Raw genomic sequence first — 20570 nt, forward strand, 5'->3', positions numbered from 1 at the left:
CAACCCAATGGACACATGGCTTCTCTGTCCTCCACTAAATCTTATTTCTGTGGGCCCAGTCCTTGTTTTTTTATTCATCTAGCATAGTAGCCTATGTACAAGTGAAATAAAATCAGGAAGACATCTAGTGAGATCCTTCTGAGGAACCTGCTGTAGATGATTACAACAGATCAAGCCAAGTTCACACAGTCAAAAGGCTGAGAAAGGAATAAAACACGAAAACAAGTCATCTATTATGGATTATCATCATAGATAGCCCCTGAGAAGGTCTAGAGGATAGATATGAGGTTTTTTAGGACATCTCAGTTTTGTTTCTTTTTTTTTAAATCACAAATAAGGCTTTTAATTATTTAGCTTCTTACTTATAGTACTCACATAACAGAAACTGAAAAATCCATGTTGTTATTTAGTCGCTAAGTCATGTCCAACTCTTTGCAACCCCATGGACTGTAGCCCACCAGGCTCCTCTGGCCATGGGATTTCCCAGGCAAGAATACTGGAGTGGGGCGCCATTTCCTTCTCCAATTTTTTTCTTTTAGCCAATTGATTTTTTTTTTTTTAAATTTGGGCCACATCCCAAGGCATGTAGTTTCCTGACCAGGGATCACACCTTCACCCCCTGCATTAGAACGCAAAGTCTTAACCACTGGACCACCAAGGAAGTCCCAGGACATCTCAGTTTTTAATCTAAGAAACTACAATAGGCCAGGTTCTGTAGTTTTTAAGTGAACATAAATTTTATGAGTTTTTAAAAATTTTTTAAAATTTTAATTTATTTATTTTAATTGGAGGCTAATTACTTTATAATATTGTATTGGTTTTGCCATATATCAACATGAATCTGCCACAGGTGTACACGTGTTCCCCATCCTGAACCCCCCTAACACCTCCCTCCCCGTACCATCCCTCTGGGTCATCCCAGTGCACCAGCCCCAAGCAACCTGTATCCTGCATCGAACCTGGACTGGTGATTCATTTCCTGTATGATATTATACATGTTTCAATGCTATTCTCCCAAACCATCCCACCCTCTCCCTCTCCCACAGAGTCCAAAAGACTGTTCTATACACCTGTGTCTCTTTTGCTGTCTCGCATAGAGGGTTATCGTTACCATCTTTCTAAATTCCATATATATGTGTTATTATACTGTATTGGTGTTTTTCTTTCTGGCTTACTTCACTCTGTGTAATAGGCTCCAGTTTCATCCACCTCATTAGAACTGATTCAAATGTATTCTTTTTAATGGCTGACTAATACTCCATTGTGTATATTTACCACAGCTTTCTTATCCATTCATCTGCTGATGGACATCTTTTAAAGGAACATTCTTAATAAAACATATTTAGTTTTTATTAGAAGATACCTGATTCTTTCCATTTTCTGATTTGTTCTATCTCCTCTAGAGCTCTGGCAGACACTCTCCATCAAAATCTGAGAGGTTTTGGCAGCTGACTGATTAAGAACCTGAATTCTTGGGTTACTCTGCTACCATTCAAATCCCGACTCCAGTACGTACAAACTGAGCTACTGTATGCAAATTCCTTAAGCTTCCTGTACCTTAGTATGTATATGTTAAATACAAATGTCTGTATCTCCTCTCTCCCAGAACTGTAATGAGCATTAGCTGAGATGCATATAACATACCCAGAGAAATGCTTGGTATGGAAGTTATATATTATTTTTGAAGACTAGGTGGACCACAAATACTGTTATGCACCTACAAGGGACTGCCAATAATTGTGTGTGTGCTTAGTTGCTCAACTGTGTCTTTGGGACCCCATGGACGGTAGCCCTCCAGGCTTATCTGTCCATGGGGATTCTCCAGACAATAATAATGGAGTGGGTAACCATGCTCTCCTCCAGGGGATCTTCCCAACCCATGGATGGAACCCAGGTCTCTCACACTGAAGGAGGATTCTTTACCATCTGAGCCACCAGGGTAGCCCAACTGTTTAGGTAGGATATATCAATGCCTCATTAATTCTATCTATGAATCATTGTTCCTTCTGCTTATTCTCTAATTCACATCTCCATATGCCCAAACTCTAAGGCCTACTTATAAATGTGGATTCATCAATGAAACTTTCATAATCACATAATCTATAAGTAATCATTTATGGCTGATTTGTACCATGGTTTATAACTCTCTTGACATATTACAGTAGTGGTATTTATGAGTATATGTGTGAGTGTGTGTATAAGTGCATGCCTATTTTTCTCTGACTTTGAGCTGTAATTTCATAAAAGGGAGAAAGAACATTGCAGGTGTTTTACTATGTATATTTATAAGCAAGTAAAATAAAGTAAAGCAAGTGGAGTTGCTCAATATCATATCATTCTACCTAGTCTTACTTCCCCCCAAGCTAACTGGTAAGTACATTACACTCATCCATGACCAGCTTTCAATTACTCAAGCACCGTCTAGCTCTTCAGTACAATTCCAGTCTTATTTAAACTGAATTGTCAATGTTTTCTAGGTATTTTTACCATTTTTCCAGATTTAAGGATAATCAATTTTACTAATGGTTCTCAAGAAATCTTAGACACTTTTCCAATAAACATCTATATTAACTAAAATAACATTAAGGTGCAAACCTACCTTGTCATATCTATCCAATTCTGTATTCTCTAAAGGATGATTTTTCATGTTGCTTAACAACTCTGACTGAGCAATTGAAATTCAGACTATGATAAATGTTTTACACTGAAGGCTCATTTCATTATACAGTAGTCAGTTGAAATGGGGTTTCCGAAGAAGGTATTTTTAGGAAGCACAGAGTACATGAAAAAGCTGAAGACATTATACAATTTAAATATTTATTGAAGCTTTTCTACTAAGGCAACATTTTGGTGATATCTCATAGAAATACCAATACGGGAAAGGAAATTAGGGGTAACTAGATGGTAGAGTCTGTGGAAACCAAGACACCTGGTGCTGTGAGTGAGTTTCACATTTACAAAGTCATTAAATTGGAGAAGGAAAGGCACATTCGTCCTTACAGACATATTATTTCCTTTAGGATTTCACATTCATTCTAGATACCTCTTAGATTATTTTCTGAAGTGTTTTTGTCTCCCTTTCTGAATTCCTGACTTCCTTCTCTTTACCCTCTATATGACCTTTGTAGCTGGTCTCATCTATGCTCATTGCTGCTGCTGCTGCTGCTGCTAAGTCACTTCAGTCATGTCCAACTCTGTGCGACCCCAAAGACGGAAGCCCACCAGGCTCTGCCATCCCTGGGATTCAACAGGCAAGAACACTGGAGTGGGTTGCCATTTTCTTCTCCGATGCATGAAAGTGAAAAGTGAAAGTGAAGTTGCTCAGTCATGTCTGACTCTTAGCCACCCCATGGACTGCAGCCCACCAGGCTCCTCCTTCCATGGGATTTTCCAGGCAAGAGTACTGGAGTGGGGTGCCACTGCCTTCTCCGATCTATGCTCATTAAGGACATTAAATCAAATTCCTAATGATTATACAGCAGAGGTGATGAATAGATTCAAGGGATTAGGTTTGGTAGACAGAGGGCCTGAAGAACTATAGACAGAGGTTAGTAACACGGTATAGGAGGTGGTGACCAAAACCATCCCAAAGATAAAGAAATGCAAGAAGGTAAAATGGTTGTCTAAGGAGACCTTACAAATAGCTGAGAAAAGAAGAGAAGCAAAAGACAAAGGAGAAAGGGAAAGATATACCCAGCTGAATGCAGAGTTTAGAGAATAGCAAGGAGAGATAAGAAAGCCTTCCTAAGTGAACAATGCAAAGAAATAGAGGAAAACAGTAGAACGAGAAAGACTACACAACTCTTCAGGAAATTGGAGATACCAAGGGAATGTTTCATGCAAGGATGGGCACAATAAAGGACAGAAAACGGCAAGGACCAAATAGAAGCACAAGATGTTAAGAAGAGGTGGCAAGAATACACCAAAGACCTATACAAAAAAGTCCTTAAAAACCTGGATAGCCATGTTGCTGTTCACTCACCTAGAGCCAGACATTCTGGAGTGTGAAGTTAAATGGGCCTTAGAAAGCTTTACTATGAACAAAGTTAGTGGAGGTGATGGAATTCCAGCTGAGCTATTTCAAATCCTAATAGATGATGCTGTTAAAGTGCTGTACTCAGTACGTCAGCAAATTTGGAAAACTCAGCAGTGCTCACAGGACTAGAAAGATCAGCTTTCATTCTAATCCCAAAGCAGAGCAATTCCAAAGAATGTTCAAACTACCACACAAATGTGCTCATTTCACATGCTAGCAAAGTAATGCTCAAAATCCTTTGAGCTAGGCTTCAGCAGTATGTGAATCGAGAACTTCCAGATGTACAAACTGGATTTGGAAAAGGCAGAGGAACCAGAGATCAAATTGTCAAGATACAGTGGATCACAGATAAAGCAAGGGAGGTCCAGAAAAACATCTACTTCTGCTTCATTGACTATGCTAAAGCCTTTGACTGTGTGGATAACAACAAACTGTAGAAAATTCTTAAAGAGATGGGAATACCAGACCACCTTACCTGCCTCCTAAGAAATCTCTGTGCAGGTCAAGTAGTAACAGTTAGAACCAGACGTTAGAACAGTTAGAACAGACTGGTTCCAAATTGGGAAAGGAGTACGCCAAGGCTGTATTTTGTCACCCAGCCTATTTAACTTATATGCAGAGTATATCATGGGAAATGCCAGGCTGGATGAAACACAAGCTGGAACCAAGATTGCCAGGAAAAATATCAACAACCTCAGATATGCAGATAATACCACTCTAATGGCAGAAAGTAAAGAGGAATTAAAGAGCCTCTTGATGAGGGTAAAAGAGGAGAACGAAAAAGCTGGCTTAAAACTCAACATTCAAAAAATGAAGATCGTGGCATCTGGTCCCATCACTTCATTGCAAATAGATGGGGAAAAAGTGGAAACTGTCAGATTTTATTTTTCTGGGCACCAAAATCACTGCGGACAGTGAGTACAGCCATAACATTAAAAGATACTTGCTCCTTGGAAGGAAAGTTATGACAAATCTAGACAACATATTAAAAAGCAGAGACATCACTTTGCTGGCAAAGGTCCATATAGTCAAAATTATAGTTTTTCCAGTAGTCATGTACGGATATGAGAGGTGGAACATAAAGAAGGTTGAATACCAAAGAATTGATACTTTCGAACTATGATTCTGGAGAAGTCTCTTGGGAGTCCCTTGGACAGTAAAGAGATCAAGCCAATCAATCCAAAAGGAAATCAACCCTGCATATTTATTGGAAGGACTAATGCTGAAGCTGAAGCTCCAATACTTTGGCCACCGATGTGAAGAGTCAACTCATTGGAAAAGACCTGGATGCTGGGAAAGATTATGGGCAGGAAGAGAAGGGGCGACAGAGGATGTGATCATTGGATGGCATCACTGACTCAATGGACATGAGTTTGAGCAAATTCTGGGAGATAGTGAAAGACACGGAAGCCTGGCGTGCTGCAGTCCATGGGGTTGCAAAGAGTTAGACACAACTTTGTAACTGAACAACAAGAGACGTTAAGTCCCCAATAAAGAAGTAGGCTTCACATCCCCGGGTTCCCAGCACCCATGCTCTCCATTAAAAACTTATTCTACATCCCCAATTCTTCCCATTATTCTAGCTCCCTTCAAGTCTTCTCCTTCTAAATGGTACTATAATCCACCCAATTCTACATGCCATAGAAAGCACCACATCCAACTCAATACTAATTCCTATTGACTCCATCTCCTAGGTAAATCTTAAATCAATCCACTTCTTTCAACTCCAGTGTTACCATTCTAGTTAACATCATCTTCTTTTGTCCCTGGAGAAACTACCAGATTTAGAGCTTCAGACTGATAGCTCCTCATCTACTCTTAACACCTTCTAATCTCTTTTTCACAAAACAGAATACTGTTCTTAAAAAAAAAAAAAAAGCAAAAATAACACAAACATAGTCATTTCACCTCCTTAACAGAAACCCTTAAAAGCTAATCATTGATGTTACTATACAAAAAAAAAAAAAAATCATTGCCATGAGCTCTCAGGCACTGAATGATTGGATCCCAGGCCACTGTATCAACTGCATGCTTATTTAAACTGCCCCACTTATGAAAGTCTAGGAAAGCTTATCGTCGTTTAGTTCTTTCGTCATAGCATGTTACACCTTCACATCTGTTGATCCCTCTGAATGTAACATTTCCCTCTTTTTCCCTTGGACAACTATGAGCCAATTCCATTCTGCATTGCCATACTTTGAATGCTGATTTCTTAGGAATCCTTTCCCCAATTTCTAATACAAGTCTAGGTCTCACTAGTATACATTTTTCTAACAAGGTGTGCATTATTTTGTAGTCCTTACAATGCAATTTAAATTGCAGTCCCCAAATGCAATGTAAATAGTGCATGAACATTTTATATATATATATATATATATATATATATATATATATATATATGCTGCTAAGTCACTTTAGTCATGTCCGACTCTGTGCGACCCCATAGATGGCAACCCACCAGGCTGCCCCGTCCCTGGGATTCTCCAGGCAAGAACACTGGAGTGGGTTGTCATTTCCTTCTCCAATGCATGAAAGTGAAAAGTGAAAGTGAAGTCACTCAGTCGTGTCCGACCCTTCGCGACTCCACGGATTGCAGCCTGCCAGGCTCCTCCATCCATGGGATTTTCCAGGCAAGAGTACTGGAGTGGGGTGCCATTGCCTTCTCCGAGATATATATATATATATATATACATATATATATATATATATATACATATATATACATATTTCCTCTGCTAAATTCTAATCCCAGTGAGTGCACTTATTTAGAACATTATCTCCAGAACATGGCACAGTATCTGGCACAAGTAGGTGCTCAACATATCCTAGTTACATGACCAAATGCATGAATAACAAATGGTTCCTTCTTCAAACACTGGTCACCGAAACCCACACAATACAAACTTTAAGGAGCCACTTCCTCTGATAGTTTTATTTCTGGATTTATTTAGAGAGCCACTCTATTTCTAGACATTTAAAGGAAAACACTGCAAAGTCCATAGGCTTGAGTGAAGTAAACTCAGTGATAACACTTGGTGCTCTCTGACATAGCCCATTAGAGACGGGGTATGTACATCTAATCCAGAGGAATTCTCTAGCTCTTCAGCAGCTGTTCACATGGCTCCTGACCTGCCCTTCAGGCTCTACTAAATCAGGATTCCCCAGCTGTCTGAGCTTCCAGTAAGCTCTTTCAGTTAACCACCTACATGCCAACACTGCTTGTATCTGGTTACATTCTTTAGAGTCCAGTTTTCCCTTTTCCTTCCTAGTTATTTTCCAATATATGAGAGCCACTGAGGTTCACCACTTTCATACATAATTTTATCTGTCCCTCAACTATTTTGGAAACATTTTGCCTGCTTAGTCAGCAATCTATTTCTAATATTGCCTTCATGAGCATCTATATATAAAGGAATTACTCAGCTTGCCTTTGATGAAAATACTTGCACAGTTCTGACTGATTTTTTTTTCCTTTCTTATGTCTTTAGTTTGACCTCACACAGTTTCCAAGGCTAATATCTGCACTTGTAAGAGTGTGCTGACTCCTGTGCCCTTTAAGTCAGCACTTAGCCCGGGCTAAGGTACTATTGCTGCTGTAATCTGATAAAGGAGCAGACAAGTTGTGTGCAAATAAAGATGGGTGCCAAGAATGAGCAAAAAGCCACCGATGTTTATGCCCTTTTATAGTCCTGAATCCATGACAGTCTTCGCGAAAAGCAGAGTGGGAGGAGGGAGAGCAATTTAAAACAAAACAAAGCAAAAGCCAAGAAGAGGGTGAAAACACTGAAAGGTTAACTCCTTTATTTGCCCATAATTGGGCATAATGAGACATGATAATGCTAATTATGCTCAATGAATCCTGGCCTTTTTAAAACATCAATTATTTCATAAGATTAGAGATAAAGAACAGCTAAAAGTTGAAGATAAACTGGCAAAAACCTGTATATTATTTTGGCATATATAAATCCCTCATTGCTGTAATGCCTGTGAATGGGCTGAATTTACTAAATATATTTATTAAATATTTATTAAGTGTAAACTAAGAGTGTAACAATGTAAGCATTTTTTAAAGTTTCTTTAAAATTCTGTTAACTGTTTAAAACTCATTCAGCTACCTACATTCTGACTTTATCACATGGATAAGCATTGGCTTCCATACTATGCACTTTAATATTCCTTCTGTTCATTAAAGCAACCCAGTTTTCTCTTAAAAATAAATAATAAAATAAAAATAGAGGCAACATTCTTCCTCAGATTCTAAATATTTTAAAGTAGCCTTAGATACATTTCAGCTTTAAAAATTAATATATAGGAAACCATTTTTCTAACATTTAAAATTTATGGAAAACCAGTGGCTTAAAATTATATGGAATCAAAATACTGAACTACCAGTTCTGGAAGATTCATCATTTATCCATACCCAAAACAACAACAGCATCAACATTTTACCAGCATAGCATCAAAATGACAGTTCCTTTCCAGTTAAAGGATAATTGTTAATTCTCCCCACCTTTCTTTGGTGAAGAATGGGGTGAATAATGACAAACCAAAAGTAAGGCACTGAAGCAGAAGGGAAAAGATAATAAGGAGACTGGGGAGAAACTGATTTCCAAAGTCAATCCAGATTGCTGAGAACACTTGTTTTCTCTGGGCTGAATATCATTACAGACTATGCAAAGTCACCTCTCAGGACTGTAGGGCCCTAGAAAATTGCTCTGTGTCTTGTTTCGCCTATCAAAATTCTGAGGTCTTGTGAATGAATATCAGAACATAAGGACTGAGCACAGAGCTGGATGAAAATTTTTTCTTAAAATGGTAGCCTGAATGGAAGACTCCAGCTCTGGGAGCGAGGGCATTGACCTCAGCTTTTGTTAATGGGCATGTGGGGGATTCCGTGTGGTCACAAGACTGGGACTCTTCTAAGCATGAATGAGCAGGGCCATTCCCTTTCTTCACCCTCATTTGCCTGCTGCTTGTCAGAATTGTGGCTGAGACATTTAAGATTCTCCTAAACCACTGGAGCCATGGCTTTTGGTTTTGTGGCCATATTCAGGGCAGAGTAGTAATCTTGAATGGGGAAAGAAAAAGGGCATGTCCCTTGGAGTTAAAGCATTTCAGAATTTCTGGAGGAGCCATCTGGTTTTAAAAGGCACTAGCAAAACTCTAATATGCTGTAATATTGAATACATGGGAAAATAAGCTTTTAATACCCTAATTTTTGGAAAAAAGCAAACCAAATCATCTTAGCTACTACTCTTCAAACTATCATTTGCATAGGGGTGACTCACAAAAAGCAGGGTTACTCTCCCTTTCAAGAGAGGCTATCAGAACGTCTGAAAGACATTTTCACTTACAATATTAATTAGAGGAAGTTTTATATTTTACAAATATAAAGATGTTAGGACAATTCTACATGTGACAGAAGTAGACAAACCCCTTCCAAATTGGCAAAATAATAAACTATACTTTAGCACTGCCTGGGCTTCCCAGGTGGCTCAGTGGTAAAGAATCCACTTGTCAATGCAGGAGATGCAGTGTGGGTTCAATCCCTGGATTGGGAAGATCCCCTGGAGAAGGAAAGTCAACCCACTCTAGTATTCTTGCCTGGAAAATTTTGTGGACAGAGGAGGCTGGTGTGCTACAATCCAGGGGGTCTCAAAGTAGTCAATCAAGATTCAGCAACTGATCACACATACACACACACACAGAGCACGGCCAACCTATTTTTCATATCTGTATTAAAATTAAACTTCAGAACTCCAAATACAGTATGAGTATTCCTCTGTCAATATTGTACAGCATGAAATTCCAAGGACTTTTAATGAATGGACGTTTTTAAATGAGGGAAAAGATGAAAACCACCAAGTGTTTATTTTTTTGCTTGTTTGAGTTTTGAAGATCGGTCTGCTCCATGGACCATACTGCCAAAGAAAAAAGTTTCATGAAATTATGCTATGGTACTTGGCTGCATTTAATTAAAAAAAAAAAGTCTTCTCATATCCCATACCACAGCCTATATCTTTCCCAACAAAATGTTCCTATATGAACCAACTGCCTTGATAACAACACAAATCTCATAGGACTATGGCAGGACTTTGTGAGAAAGAAAACTGTGGCCTCCCTCTGAATCCAATCACACCCTGAATGCTGTATAAAAATAAACCAAGGTCATCATTATTCCTTCTCACTGTGATTTGGCTTGCCTTCAAACTACATACTCTGTATATCTGAAATAACTGCACCGCCTCCATTAACTGAGTTTGACATCACTTTAATCAATGTATCTTTTCAGAATGAAAGGCAGAAATGTCAAATTCCTACGATTATAAACTCCTTTAACTCTAATCTGCATTAAGTAAAAGCCTGTCTTTGAGAAATCATACATACTTTAAAGAAATATAACTAGCATCAATTTTCTTTTAAAAGGGAAGGGGTAAAAGAGATTGAACCGCAACAAATCTCTTCATACAGAGATGATTTCCCATGAAATGTTCAAAGCTTAAGTCTGCAAGTGCTTCACTTATATTGGCTCCTCCCAAGTCCTACCTGATTTTGTATTCATAATTTTGTATTAGTTTTCCAAAAAGAGTCCCCTTCCTTCAATTGTTCAAGCTCAGGCCCCATAAAACCTACGCCTGCTTCTTCCTTTATGGTTTGTGATGTTTTGTCATTACTCTTGTCAGTATCTATTCAAATGAGGTCTATTTAAATAGAAAATAAAACATATAAACAGAAAATTTGGAATATATAGATATATAACTCAATCACTTTGCTGTATAACTGAACTTAACAGAGCATTGTAAATTAACAATACTTAAAAAAAACGAGTTTAAAGAAAGAAAAGTATCTTTATAGAAAAATTAATTTCCAATTAATTTTCAAGGTCTCTCTTTGGTAACTCAGTACTCTGTGATTTAAATGTGCATGTGTGTTTATATAAAGATACAGAGTCACACCAAAATATCAAGTTTCTTGCATTTGCAGTGCAAGAAAGAATGGTTTAATAAAAAATATGATAAATCATTTTTAATAAGTTAGGGAAATATTACAGCAGAAAGTGGAAGGGTAAGGAAAGTTTGGGAAATCACTTTGTTTTATTTTTGTGATAAAACCATGATGAAAGATAATAAAATAGAATTAAAAAATCTTGACTTTTCCAGAGAACAAAGATTTTAATCTCTTTTATTAAACCACCCAAGTGGTTAAGAACTTTACAATTTGTTTCACATGTAGCAAATGACTTGGCCTACAGATTTTAAATGTGTACTTTAGGACTAAAGAGGAAGCTGTATTAATATCTCTGTCCAAATTATGAATTTATATTTCAGTACTGTCTAGCTGGAGTAGTATCAACCAATACCTCTCTTCCTTAAATAACAAATTTGCACAGAACATTTTTTGGTCTTTAAGTTTAGAGTAACAATTATAATGATATTTTCTACTGTATTTTCCATACTGCTATGCCACATAAGAGACACAGAGGGCTTCTTATTAAGAAGTATATTATCTATTTAGATCAGCAATCTCTTTTTCATAGTTAAGATGCCCTTAAAACACTCTGCAAATGAAATTCTAAAAGATATTATTAGACTTTAAGAAAATTTGCATCATTTAAAAAATTCTAAAGAAATATATAATTTGCAATCAATTATTTGAATGACTCTTTGCAAAACAATATTTAAGTAATTCTAAAAGTAAGCAAGACTTATGTTAATACAGTGCTATTCTCTATTAATTGGTAACTATTTTGGTTAAAACCCAACCAAGTGTACTCAAGTTTTTCAAACCAATGCAATTTAAAAAACTGGATTCAAATGTCAATACATTCAAAGAGTAGTATGTTGTCAGTTAATAAAAGTTAATGTATAATGTAACTTTGTGAATATATTCATTTTCTCTTAAGAAATTCATTGCCATTTAGCCTAAGTATTACCTGATCACATACTATAATAAAGTCCTACAGGGCTTGTCCAAAAAGGTTAGCTTTCTTCAAATTCTGATTAAGAATTTAAAAAGTCATTCGAATATCTATGACAAAGCAGATGGCTTATCTTGTTCCATGTCAAAATTAAAATTCTGCTGCTCTCCCTAAATTGCTATATATATGGTTTATGGTTTTAATTTTATAGCTATATCAATTGATCAAGTGATGAATATGTGTGTATTAAAAAGAACAAACATATGCTTTGTATTTTTGTAATATCTGTAAATTGAATGGCTTTTCAATCAGAAATCAATTCTTATATCCGTCAAAGAAATTTATAAAGGAAATTATATAAAAATGTTTTACTACAAAATCCAGTATCATCTTTTGTAAATCAATACATGCACACTGTTGATTTCTTTCCACAATTTTTTCTCAGAGGTGAAACTTCTCTTGTGACTCTTTTCCCAGAAGTTTTGAATAGTTACTTATTTAGAGAGATTTCACTTCTTTCATCCTTAATTATAGACCCTCATATCTATTTCAGGGAATGACTACAATCCACAAGTCAAAGGCAGGTAAGAAAAGAGATAATCTTCATCCACCTCTTTGGGACACATTGTACTCCTCATATATTATTTGTATATATTATTTTTACTGTTGTGACATGGTCAGTTTTTACATGTTTTATTAATCATTTTTACTTTCTTAAACAAAAAAGTTGGAGTTTATATAAAAAAGTCAAACTAAAATGTTTTACTGAAAAGTTAGGTCATCATAGACATGAAACAACACTGTGACTTGAATGCAAATTATGATTAGAAGCCCCTCATGTTTTTCTGTTGTTTTCTTAATAAAACTACCTGGTAATTTGATAGCAGAGATCATATCATCATTTGAAATAATTTTTAATGATATGCTACAGAAAAGAACATTCAAAATACTAAATGTAGTATGAGAAGGGAACTTTTAAATTAAATATTTATCAATACTTTTCTCAACCTCCATTTATCCATCACAAAGCATTCTATTCTTTATCTTACCCCCATAATAAGCCACATAAAACTTTTCTAGCCTTGAGGCATCCACATGTCATTCCCATAGAGCAATTAGTTCATTGAGAATATATGTCAGTTCAGTACTCCACATGTAACTATTACTGAATACAAAAATATCAAATAATCATGATAATAACTCATATACACAAACTATTTAACAGCAATTTAAATTGTTACAAATACTCCAAGCCAGTTATGCATATTCTATTACTGGAGTAGTTTCTTAAATAAGAAAGATGTGTTTTTTGCAAACGAAAAAGCTTAAATGCTAACTCATTTATATTGAAAAGTTTTCCCAGTGAGAAACATGTACACCTGCACATATATATGTGTAATATATATATATATATATATATATAACATTTATGCTTAATCACAATCCACTATAATAAGTTTAAATCAATCTGCCTAATCAGTGAGCTTGCCACAAACTAAAAGTTATGCCGCAGTAAAAAATATTTTTAGTTACTTTGTACTTACAACAGTCCTCTACTTCTTCCCACCAAAGCATTTGGAAAAAAGAAAAGTATATATCAAGGCAGCGATAAAAATCTTGGTAAATTTTCTCTCAACTTTATTGCTTCAGTAGGTTTAGGAATGATGAGAAACCAATCAACTTCAGCAGCCTTTAAAAAATAAGACTTCAGGTTTTTTTTTTTTTTTTTTTTCTATTCGTATTCTCTGAAGCTAATTGCCTCCAAGATCTGAGTCCTGTAAGGGGAAAGTGAGTGATCCCAACACTGAGTGAGTCAACATAGTAACTGATGCCAGGATTCTGTAGAGGCCCCTGGATATTTTGAATTCCAGGACCTGCGCAGAAGCAAGTGACCCGCCTTTTCTCTCAAGTTGGTTTCCCATAATAGGACTGCCCATGGCCACTACATATAAGGTTGTGCTTCCAGCATGGCAAGTCCTGTGAATTCAAATAGTGTTCAACTGTGTTCTCATTAATATCTAAACCATAATAGCCCAGGGGATATAGTATTTGCTCTCAAAGCCTTCTTAACATAAAAACTCTTTGGTACACAACTGTAACAAGACTTTCTGAAATCTCTATGCACATTTCCAGAATATTAGAGCAGAAAATTCTGATCCAGATTAGCCTTTTAAATGCCTTTGCTTTTTTTTTCTTTTTTTTTAAAACTTTCTCAATAGCACTAAAACTTTCACTCTACTGAACAAAAAGAAATGCCCAGAATAATCTATGCATTTGTTATATATCCACTGTCTACCAAACTTAATTTCTACCCTGGGGATCCAATCAAAAGTCATATATTGATGCCAACAGTCTGAATAAGAGAAGAAACAGCAGAATGAAGCAGCTGAGCTCTGAAGGCAGAATGTGTATAGCTCTCATGGGAAAGGCTTCTGCTAAAATAAAGAATACTTTAAGAATGAAGTGAAGAAATCTCCCTAAAATGCTCAGTTGTTGTTGTAACTGATGATACAAGTTTTTTTCCACTAACAAATTACTTTTTCTTCAATTTACTTGCTGAGATTTATTTAAAACATCCTCTTAGACACTGAGTTAATGATCAACTATGTAATGATTCTCAGAAGTTTTCTGTATTAAATGAACACAACTGTAACACACCATTCAACATGTTTCTAAACTATTTTTTGCTAAGAGAAGGCTTCTTTATCTCCTTTCTTATTTTTAATTTTAATGCAATAGGTGAGCCCAATATTTATAGGAAATACTGGTAACACATTTGAGAAAGATATTTCTTCTGCAATTACAATAATCTCTGCTAAAATTATTTGTTTGAGTGTTTTTATAGTACCATTTGTTAAAGTGACAGACTCATTTTTCTATGCCAAGCATTCAATTGCTTGGCACAGAAATAAATTGTAGATAAAAATAGGAAAAAAACCCTGACATATGGGAGTCAGACTATGTTTACTTTAATAGTGAGTTATACATTTTACATTTTGGAATATCATAATATTACCAATCTCCTCAATAAAATCTGTATGAAATAAAACACAAGCCCTGATTTTAATTTGTGGGTAACTGTACTTAAATTACTATCATCCAAAGTAGATTTAAAATTTTCTCTATAGGTCACCTCATCTCTTTAGTGTGGTTGTCTAAATATGTATATAATAAACAATTTTATGAAATATGCTAAGAGAAATGTTTTAGGAGTTACATGGATCCACATCTGCATGTTACATTTCCTGTCCTATGCAATGGCATGCAATACTGTTCAGAGTATAAGTTCCTTTACACCTTGTATCATGAGTTCCCTGTAGATATAAACCCACATTTCAGCCAAGGTACGTGTACAGTTTATCAGGGATTTGTAAAGTGCAGTCCATGAAGCAGCAGCATCAACATCAGGTAGGAACCTTTTAGAAATGCAAGTACACACGAAACCCGAAAAATGAAAAAAAAAAAAACTCTGGGAGTAGGACACAGTCGGAGAAGGCAATGGCACCCCACTCCAGTACTCCTGCCTGGAAAATCCCATGGTCGGAGGAGCCTGGAAGGCTGCAGTCCATGGGGTCACTAAGAGTCGGGCACGACTGAGTGACTTCACTTTCACTTTTCACTTTCATGCATTGGAGAAGGAAATGGCAACCCACTCCAGTGTTCTTCCCTGGAGAATCCCAGCGACAGGGGAGCCTGGTGGGCTGCCATCTATGGGGTCACACAGAGTCGGACACGACTGAAGTGACAGCAGCAGCAGCAGGACACAGTACTCTGTGTTTGACAGGTGAGCTAATTCACAGCCAGTTTTGAAAAACCCTGAAATGTATGTTTCCAAAACAGCTCTGGCTCCAAATATACCCAAAACTTGTCTTGGATAATATCTAAAGCAATATCCAAAGTACCAAACACTAATAGAGCTGAATGCCCTTAGATACATCTTGTCTTTCAGCCTTAGTCAATAATCAGGATTTGTTGGGCACCTGTAATAAATTTGACATTAACGTAGAATACTCACACTTCTCTTAAGGTTTTATAATCTAGGTGATAAGATACACTTAATAAAACTGGAAAAAATGAAAGGTACATAAAATAAAATTTGGCCTAAATACAGTGAACTCTAGTTCAGACCTTGTCATTACTTTCCAGTGGTCACTTACATCTCTCATTTAGTCCCTACAATAACTACACTGGACAGCTTTTAGGAGCATCATTACAAAAATGACTGCTCAAGGAATTTGCTCGTTCCCATTGTTAATAACTGGCAGAGCAGAATTTTTCAAAAACTTATTTTAACTTTTTATTTTGAAATAATGATAGATTCACATAAAGTTTCAAAGAAAGTATAGAGAGGTTCCATAAACTCTTCACTCATTTTTCCCCCAACAATTGTATTTAAGATAACTATAACACATATCAAAACCAGGAAATTGACATTGATATACTTTATATATTTCTGTCACTTTATTATGTGTGGTGATTTGTATAACCACACCTCAATCACAATACAGAGCCATTCTATCAGCACACAAATCTTCTTCCTTCCTTTATAGTCACACCAAACACCATCTCCAGTAGCCTGGTACCTACTGATTTGTTCTCCATCAATATAATTTTGTCATTTCAAGAATGTTAGATAAAAACAATCACTCAGTATGTGACCATCTGAGATTAGCGTTTTTCACTTAGCATAGTGTCCTAAGGATCCATTCAAGTTGTTATCTGCATCAAAAACCTGTTTACTTTTATAACTGTGTACTATTCCATTTCATGTATGTATTAGAGTCTGTTCAGACATTCATTCACTGTAGACCATTTTGGTTATTTCCAGTTTTTGGTTACTACAAAAAAACCTGCCAAACAATCAACTATATATATTTTTCATTTATCTGGATTAGTGCCCAGGAGTAAAGTTGCTGAGTCATACGATATGTATATATTTAGTTTTTAAAAAGAAACTACAAAAATGTTCTCTTGAGGGTTTGTATCATTTTATATATATCTGCCAGCAATGTGAGTGATCCAGTTTCTCCACATTTTTCTTGGTATTGTCATATATACATATATATGTGTGTGTGTATATATATATACATTTTTGTCTTAAGCAAGTAGAGATATATCCTGGCAGTCTTAATTTTAATTGTCTGAATGGTTACTAACACTGAACCTTTTTTTTTTCTTGTTCTTATTTTCCATCTGAATATACTTTTCAGTGAAATGTCTGTCCATATCTTTTGCTTATTTTCCAACTGGATACTTTCGTTGTAACTGCTGAATTTTCAGTAATCTTCATATACTCTACACATGAGTCCTTTGTTAGATATGTGTTTTACAAATATATTCTCCGAGTATGTAGCTCATCTTTTAATTTTTTAATAGAGTAATTCCAAAGCAAAAGTTTTAAATTAAAAAAAAATTTTCAATTTATTGAATTTTTTCTTGCATGGTTCTTTTGGTATCTTGCTCAAGAATTCTTCATCAAGTTTTAACTCATCAAGATTTTCTCTTAATTTTTCTTTTTGTAATATAACTCTATACTTACATTTAAATGGATTTTATTTTTTAAATTTTATTTATAGATTGATTTTTAGCCACTCTGCATCACTTACAGGATTTTAGTTCCCCAGTAAGGGACTGAAACTGGGCTCACAGGCAGTGGAAGTTCAGAGTCCTAACCACTACACTGCCAAGGAAATTCCCTTAGAATTTACATTGTATACAAAATTGAACTTAAATTAAAGTTTCTTTTCTTCTTTTTTTTTTTTTTTGCTTACAGATTTCCAATTACCTCAATGCCATTAGTGGAAAAAACATCTTTCCCCTGAATAATTTTTGTACCTTTGTCAAAAACCACCTGGGCACATTTGTGCGGATCTACTTCTGCAATTGCGCCTCTGTCCTATTGATGTATCTCTCTTCCAATGCCATACTGCCTTAATTACTGCAGCTATATGATTAAGCATTAGACAGAGTTATTTATCCCCCTACGTTATTCTTTTTAAAAATTACTTTACATTCTAGGCCCTGTGCCTTAACATAAAGATTTTAGACAAATAGCTCTATGGACCTAACAATAAAATATCTTCTTTAATTTTGACAAGGGTTGCATTAAATAGATCAATTTGGATAAATTCCATTTTTATCATGTTGAGTCTTATAATCCATTGACAGTATATACGTACAATATTTAGGTCATCTTTAATTGATTTTGTCATACTGTGCTTTCTAATAGTGCTTTGTATTGTGATCATATTTTTTCTTTCATATGTCTATACTAATATCACTATCTGTTATGTATGTGATTGCACAAAGAAAGAGAAAAGAACACAGGTTCCCAAAGTACTATTTTGAAAAAGAAACACATTAAAATACAGAACTTTACTTTACCAAAGGCACAAAGCATCCACGTCTGGACATATATCAAGACAAAACTGTAATTCAAAAAGATACATACACCTCTATGTTCATAGCAGCTCTATTCACAACAGCCAAGACATAGAAACAACCTAAATGTCCATTGAAGATGAATGGGTAAAGAAGATGTGGTACATATAAATGGACTACTACTCAGTCATAAAAAAGAATGAAATAAGGCCATGTGCAGCATCAAGGATGCAACTAGAGATTATCATACTAGCAAAGTAAATCAGAAAAATAAATACGATATGATATTCCTTAAATGTGGAATCCAAAATATGACACAAAAGAACCTGTCTAGGAAAGAGAAAGAATCACAGACATAGAGAACAGACTGATGGTTGCCAAGGGGTAGGGGGTTGGAGGAGGAATGGCCTGGGTTGGGGTTAGCACATGTAAGCTTTTATATATGGGATGAGTAAACAACATAGTAAGAGACCTATACTTAGTATCCTCTGATAAACTATAATGGGAAAAAATATTTTTTAAAAGATGTATAGACATATATATATCAGATCAGATCAGATCAGTTGTTCAGTCGTGTCCAACTCTTTGTGACCCCATGAATCGCAGCACGCCAGGCCTCCCTGTCCATCACCAACTCCCGGAGTTCACTCAGACTCACATCCATCGAGTCAGTGATGCCATCCAGCCATCTCATCCTCTGTCGTCCCCTTCTCTTCCTGCCCCCAATCCCTCCCAGCATCAGAGTCTTCCAATAAGTCAACTCTTCACATAAGGTGGCCAAAGTACTGGAGTTTCAGCTTTAGCATCATTCCTTCCAAAGAAATCCCAGGGCTGATCTCCTTCAGAATGGACTGGTTGATCTCCTTGCAGTCCAAGGGACTCTCAAGAGTCTTCTCCAACACCACAGTTCAAAAGCATCAATTCTTCGGCACTCAGCCTTCTTCACAGTCCAACTCTGACATCCATACATGACCACAGGAAAACCAGAGCCTTGACTAGATGAACCTTTGTTGGCAAAGTAATGTCTCTGCTTTTGAATATGCTATCTAGGTTGGTCATAACTTTCCTTCCAAGGAGTAAGCGTCTTTTAATTTCATGGCTGTAGTCACCACCTGTAGTGATGTTAGGTCCATACCATTTCTGTCCTTTATCAAGCCCACCTTTGCATGAAATGTTCCTTTGGTATCTCTGATTTTCTTGAAGAGATCTCTAGTATAACTGAGTCACTTTGGTGTACAGCAGAAATTAATAGAGCATTGTGCAACATTGATTACATTGAAGGCTTACATTAGCATGTTTTAAAATTACTTTCTATAGTTTACAGTTTAATTTTTTAAATATAAATTTATTTAACTGGAGGCTAATTACTTTACAATATTGTAGTGTTTATGTCATACATTGACATGAATCAGCCATGGGTGTACATGTGTTCCCCATTCTGAACCCGCCTCCCACCTCCCTCCCCATCCCATCCCTCTGGGTCATCCCAGTGCACCAGCCCTGAGCGCCCTGTCTCATGCATTGAACCTGGACTGGTGATCTGGTTCACATATGATTTATTTTTATTTTTAAAATTTTTATTGGAGAATAGTTGATTTACAATGTCGTATTAGTTCCAAATGTACAGCAAAGTGAATCAGTTATACATATACATATATCCATTTATTTTAAGATTATTTTCCCATTAAGGACAGTACATAGTGTTGAGAAGAGGTCCATCTGCTATACAGTAGATTCTTAGCCTATACTTTTAAGACACATGTTGTAAAATGAAGACTGGTTCTTGCTTACATTTGAATACTAACCAATAATCCCTCTATCATAACATGAGTGGACTATTATTTAGAAAGAGCTGATTAGGGTAAACTTAAAAGTAACAAGGAGTGAATTCTCAAGAAATTGAAAACCTTAATGGCAGCATTTTATATTAATTGTTAGGGGTCTGAATCATTTCCCCCACTTATGTAATTATCTAACATAATTTTAAGCACTATGACTAATAGAGCTTCAAAGGATAAACAAGCTGGGAATAAACAGGTATGATAACTAAGATTTTTATACAAAGTTCACAAATTTATTGACTTGGGAAAAAAACATTTCTAGGCAATTTCCCTTCTCCACAATGATCTATATTTGTTGATGTGTTATATATTCTATAATGGCATATATTCATGGATGATTTTTTAAAAAATCTTATTGTTAAGTAAAGCCAATGAAGAAATGTGTTGGTTATGG

At 35.9% G+C, this 20570-nt stretch overlaps 1 protein-coding gene across 9 annotated transcripts in view; it reads right to left on the reverse strand.

Annotated features, from left to right (window-relative positions):
• The window catches only part of DMD (dystrophin), a 2656945-nt gene that overhangs the window by 2226275 nt on the left and 410100 nt on the right, over window positions 1-20570 (reverse strand). The window contains exon 1 of one of the 9 annotated variants that reach the window (XM_027533572.1): window positions 13499-14601. The exons of the other annotated variants lie outside the window; for them this stretch is intronic. Within the exon in view, the coding sequence (XP_027389373.1) occupies window positions 13499-13529 (31 nt within the window). The 5' untranslated portion in view covers window positions 13530-14601. Of the gene's footprint in view, window positions 1-13498; window positions 14602-20570 lie in introns of those variants that run through there. 9 annotated transcript variants of the gene reach the window in all.

This window comes from Bos indicus x Bos taurus, chromosome X (assembly GCF_003369695.1).
Source record: "Bos indicus x Bos taurus breed Angus x Brahman F1 hybrid chromosome X, Bos_hybrid_MaternalHap_v2.0, whole genome shotgun sequence".
In the NCBI taxonomy this organism is placed as follows: domain Eukaryota; kingdom Metazoa; phylum Chordata; class Mammalia; order Artiodactyla; family Bovidae; genus Bos; species Bos indicus x Bos taurus.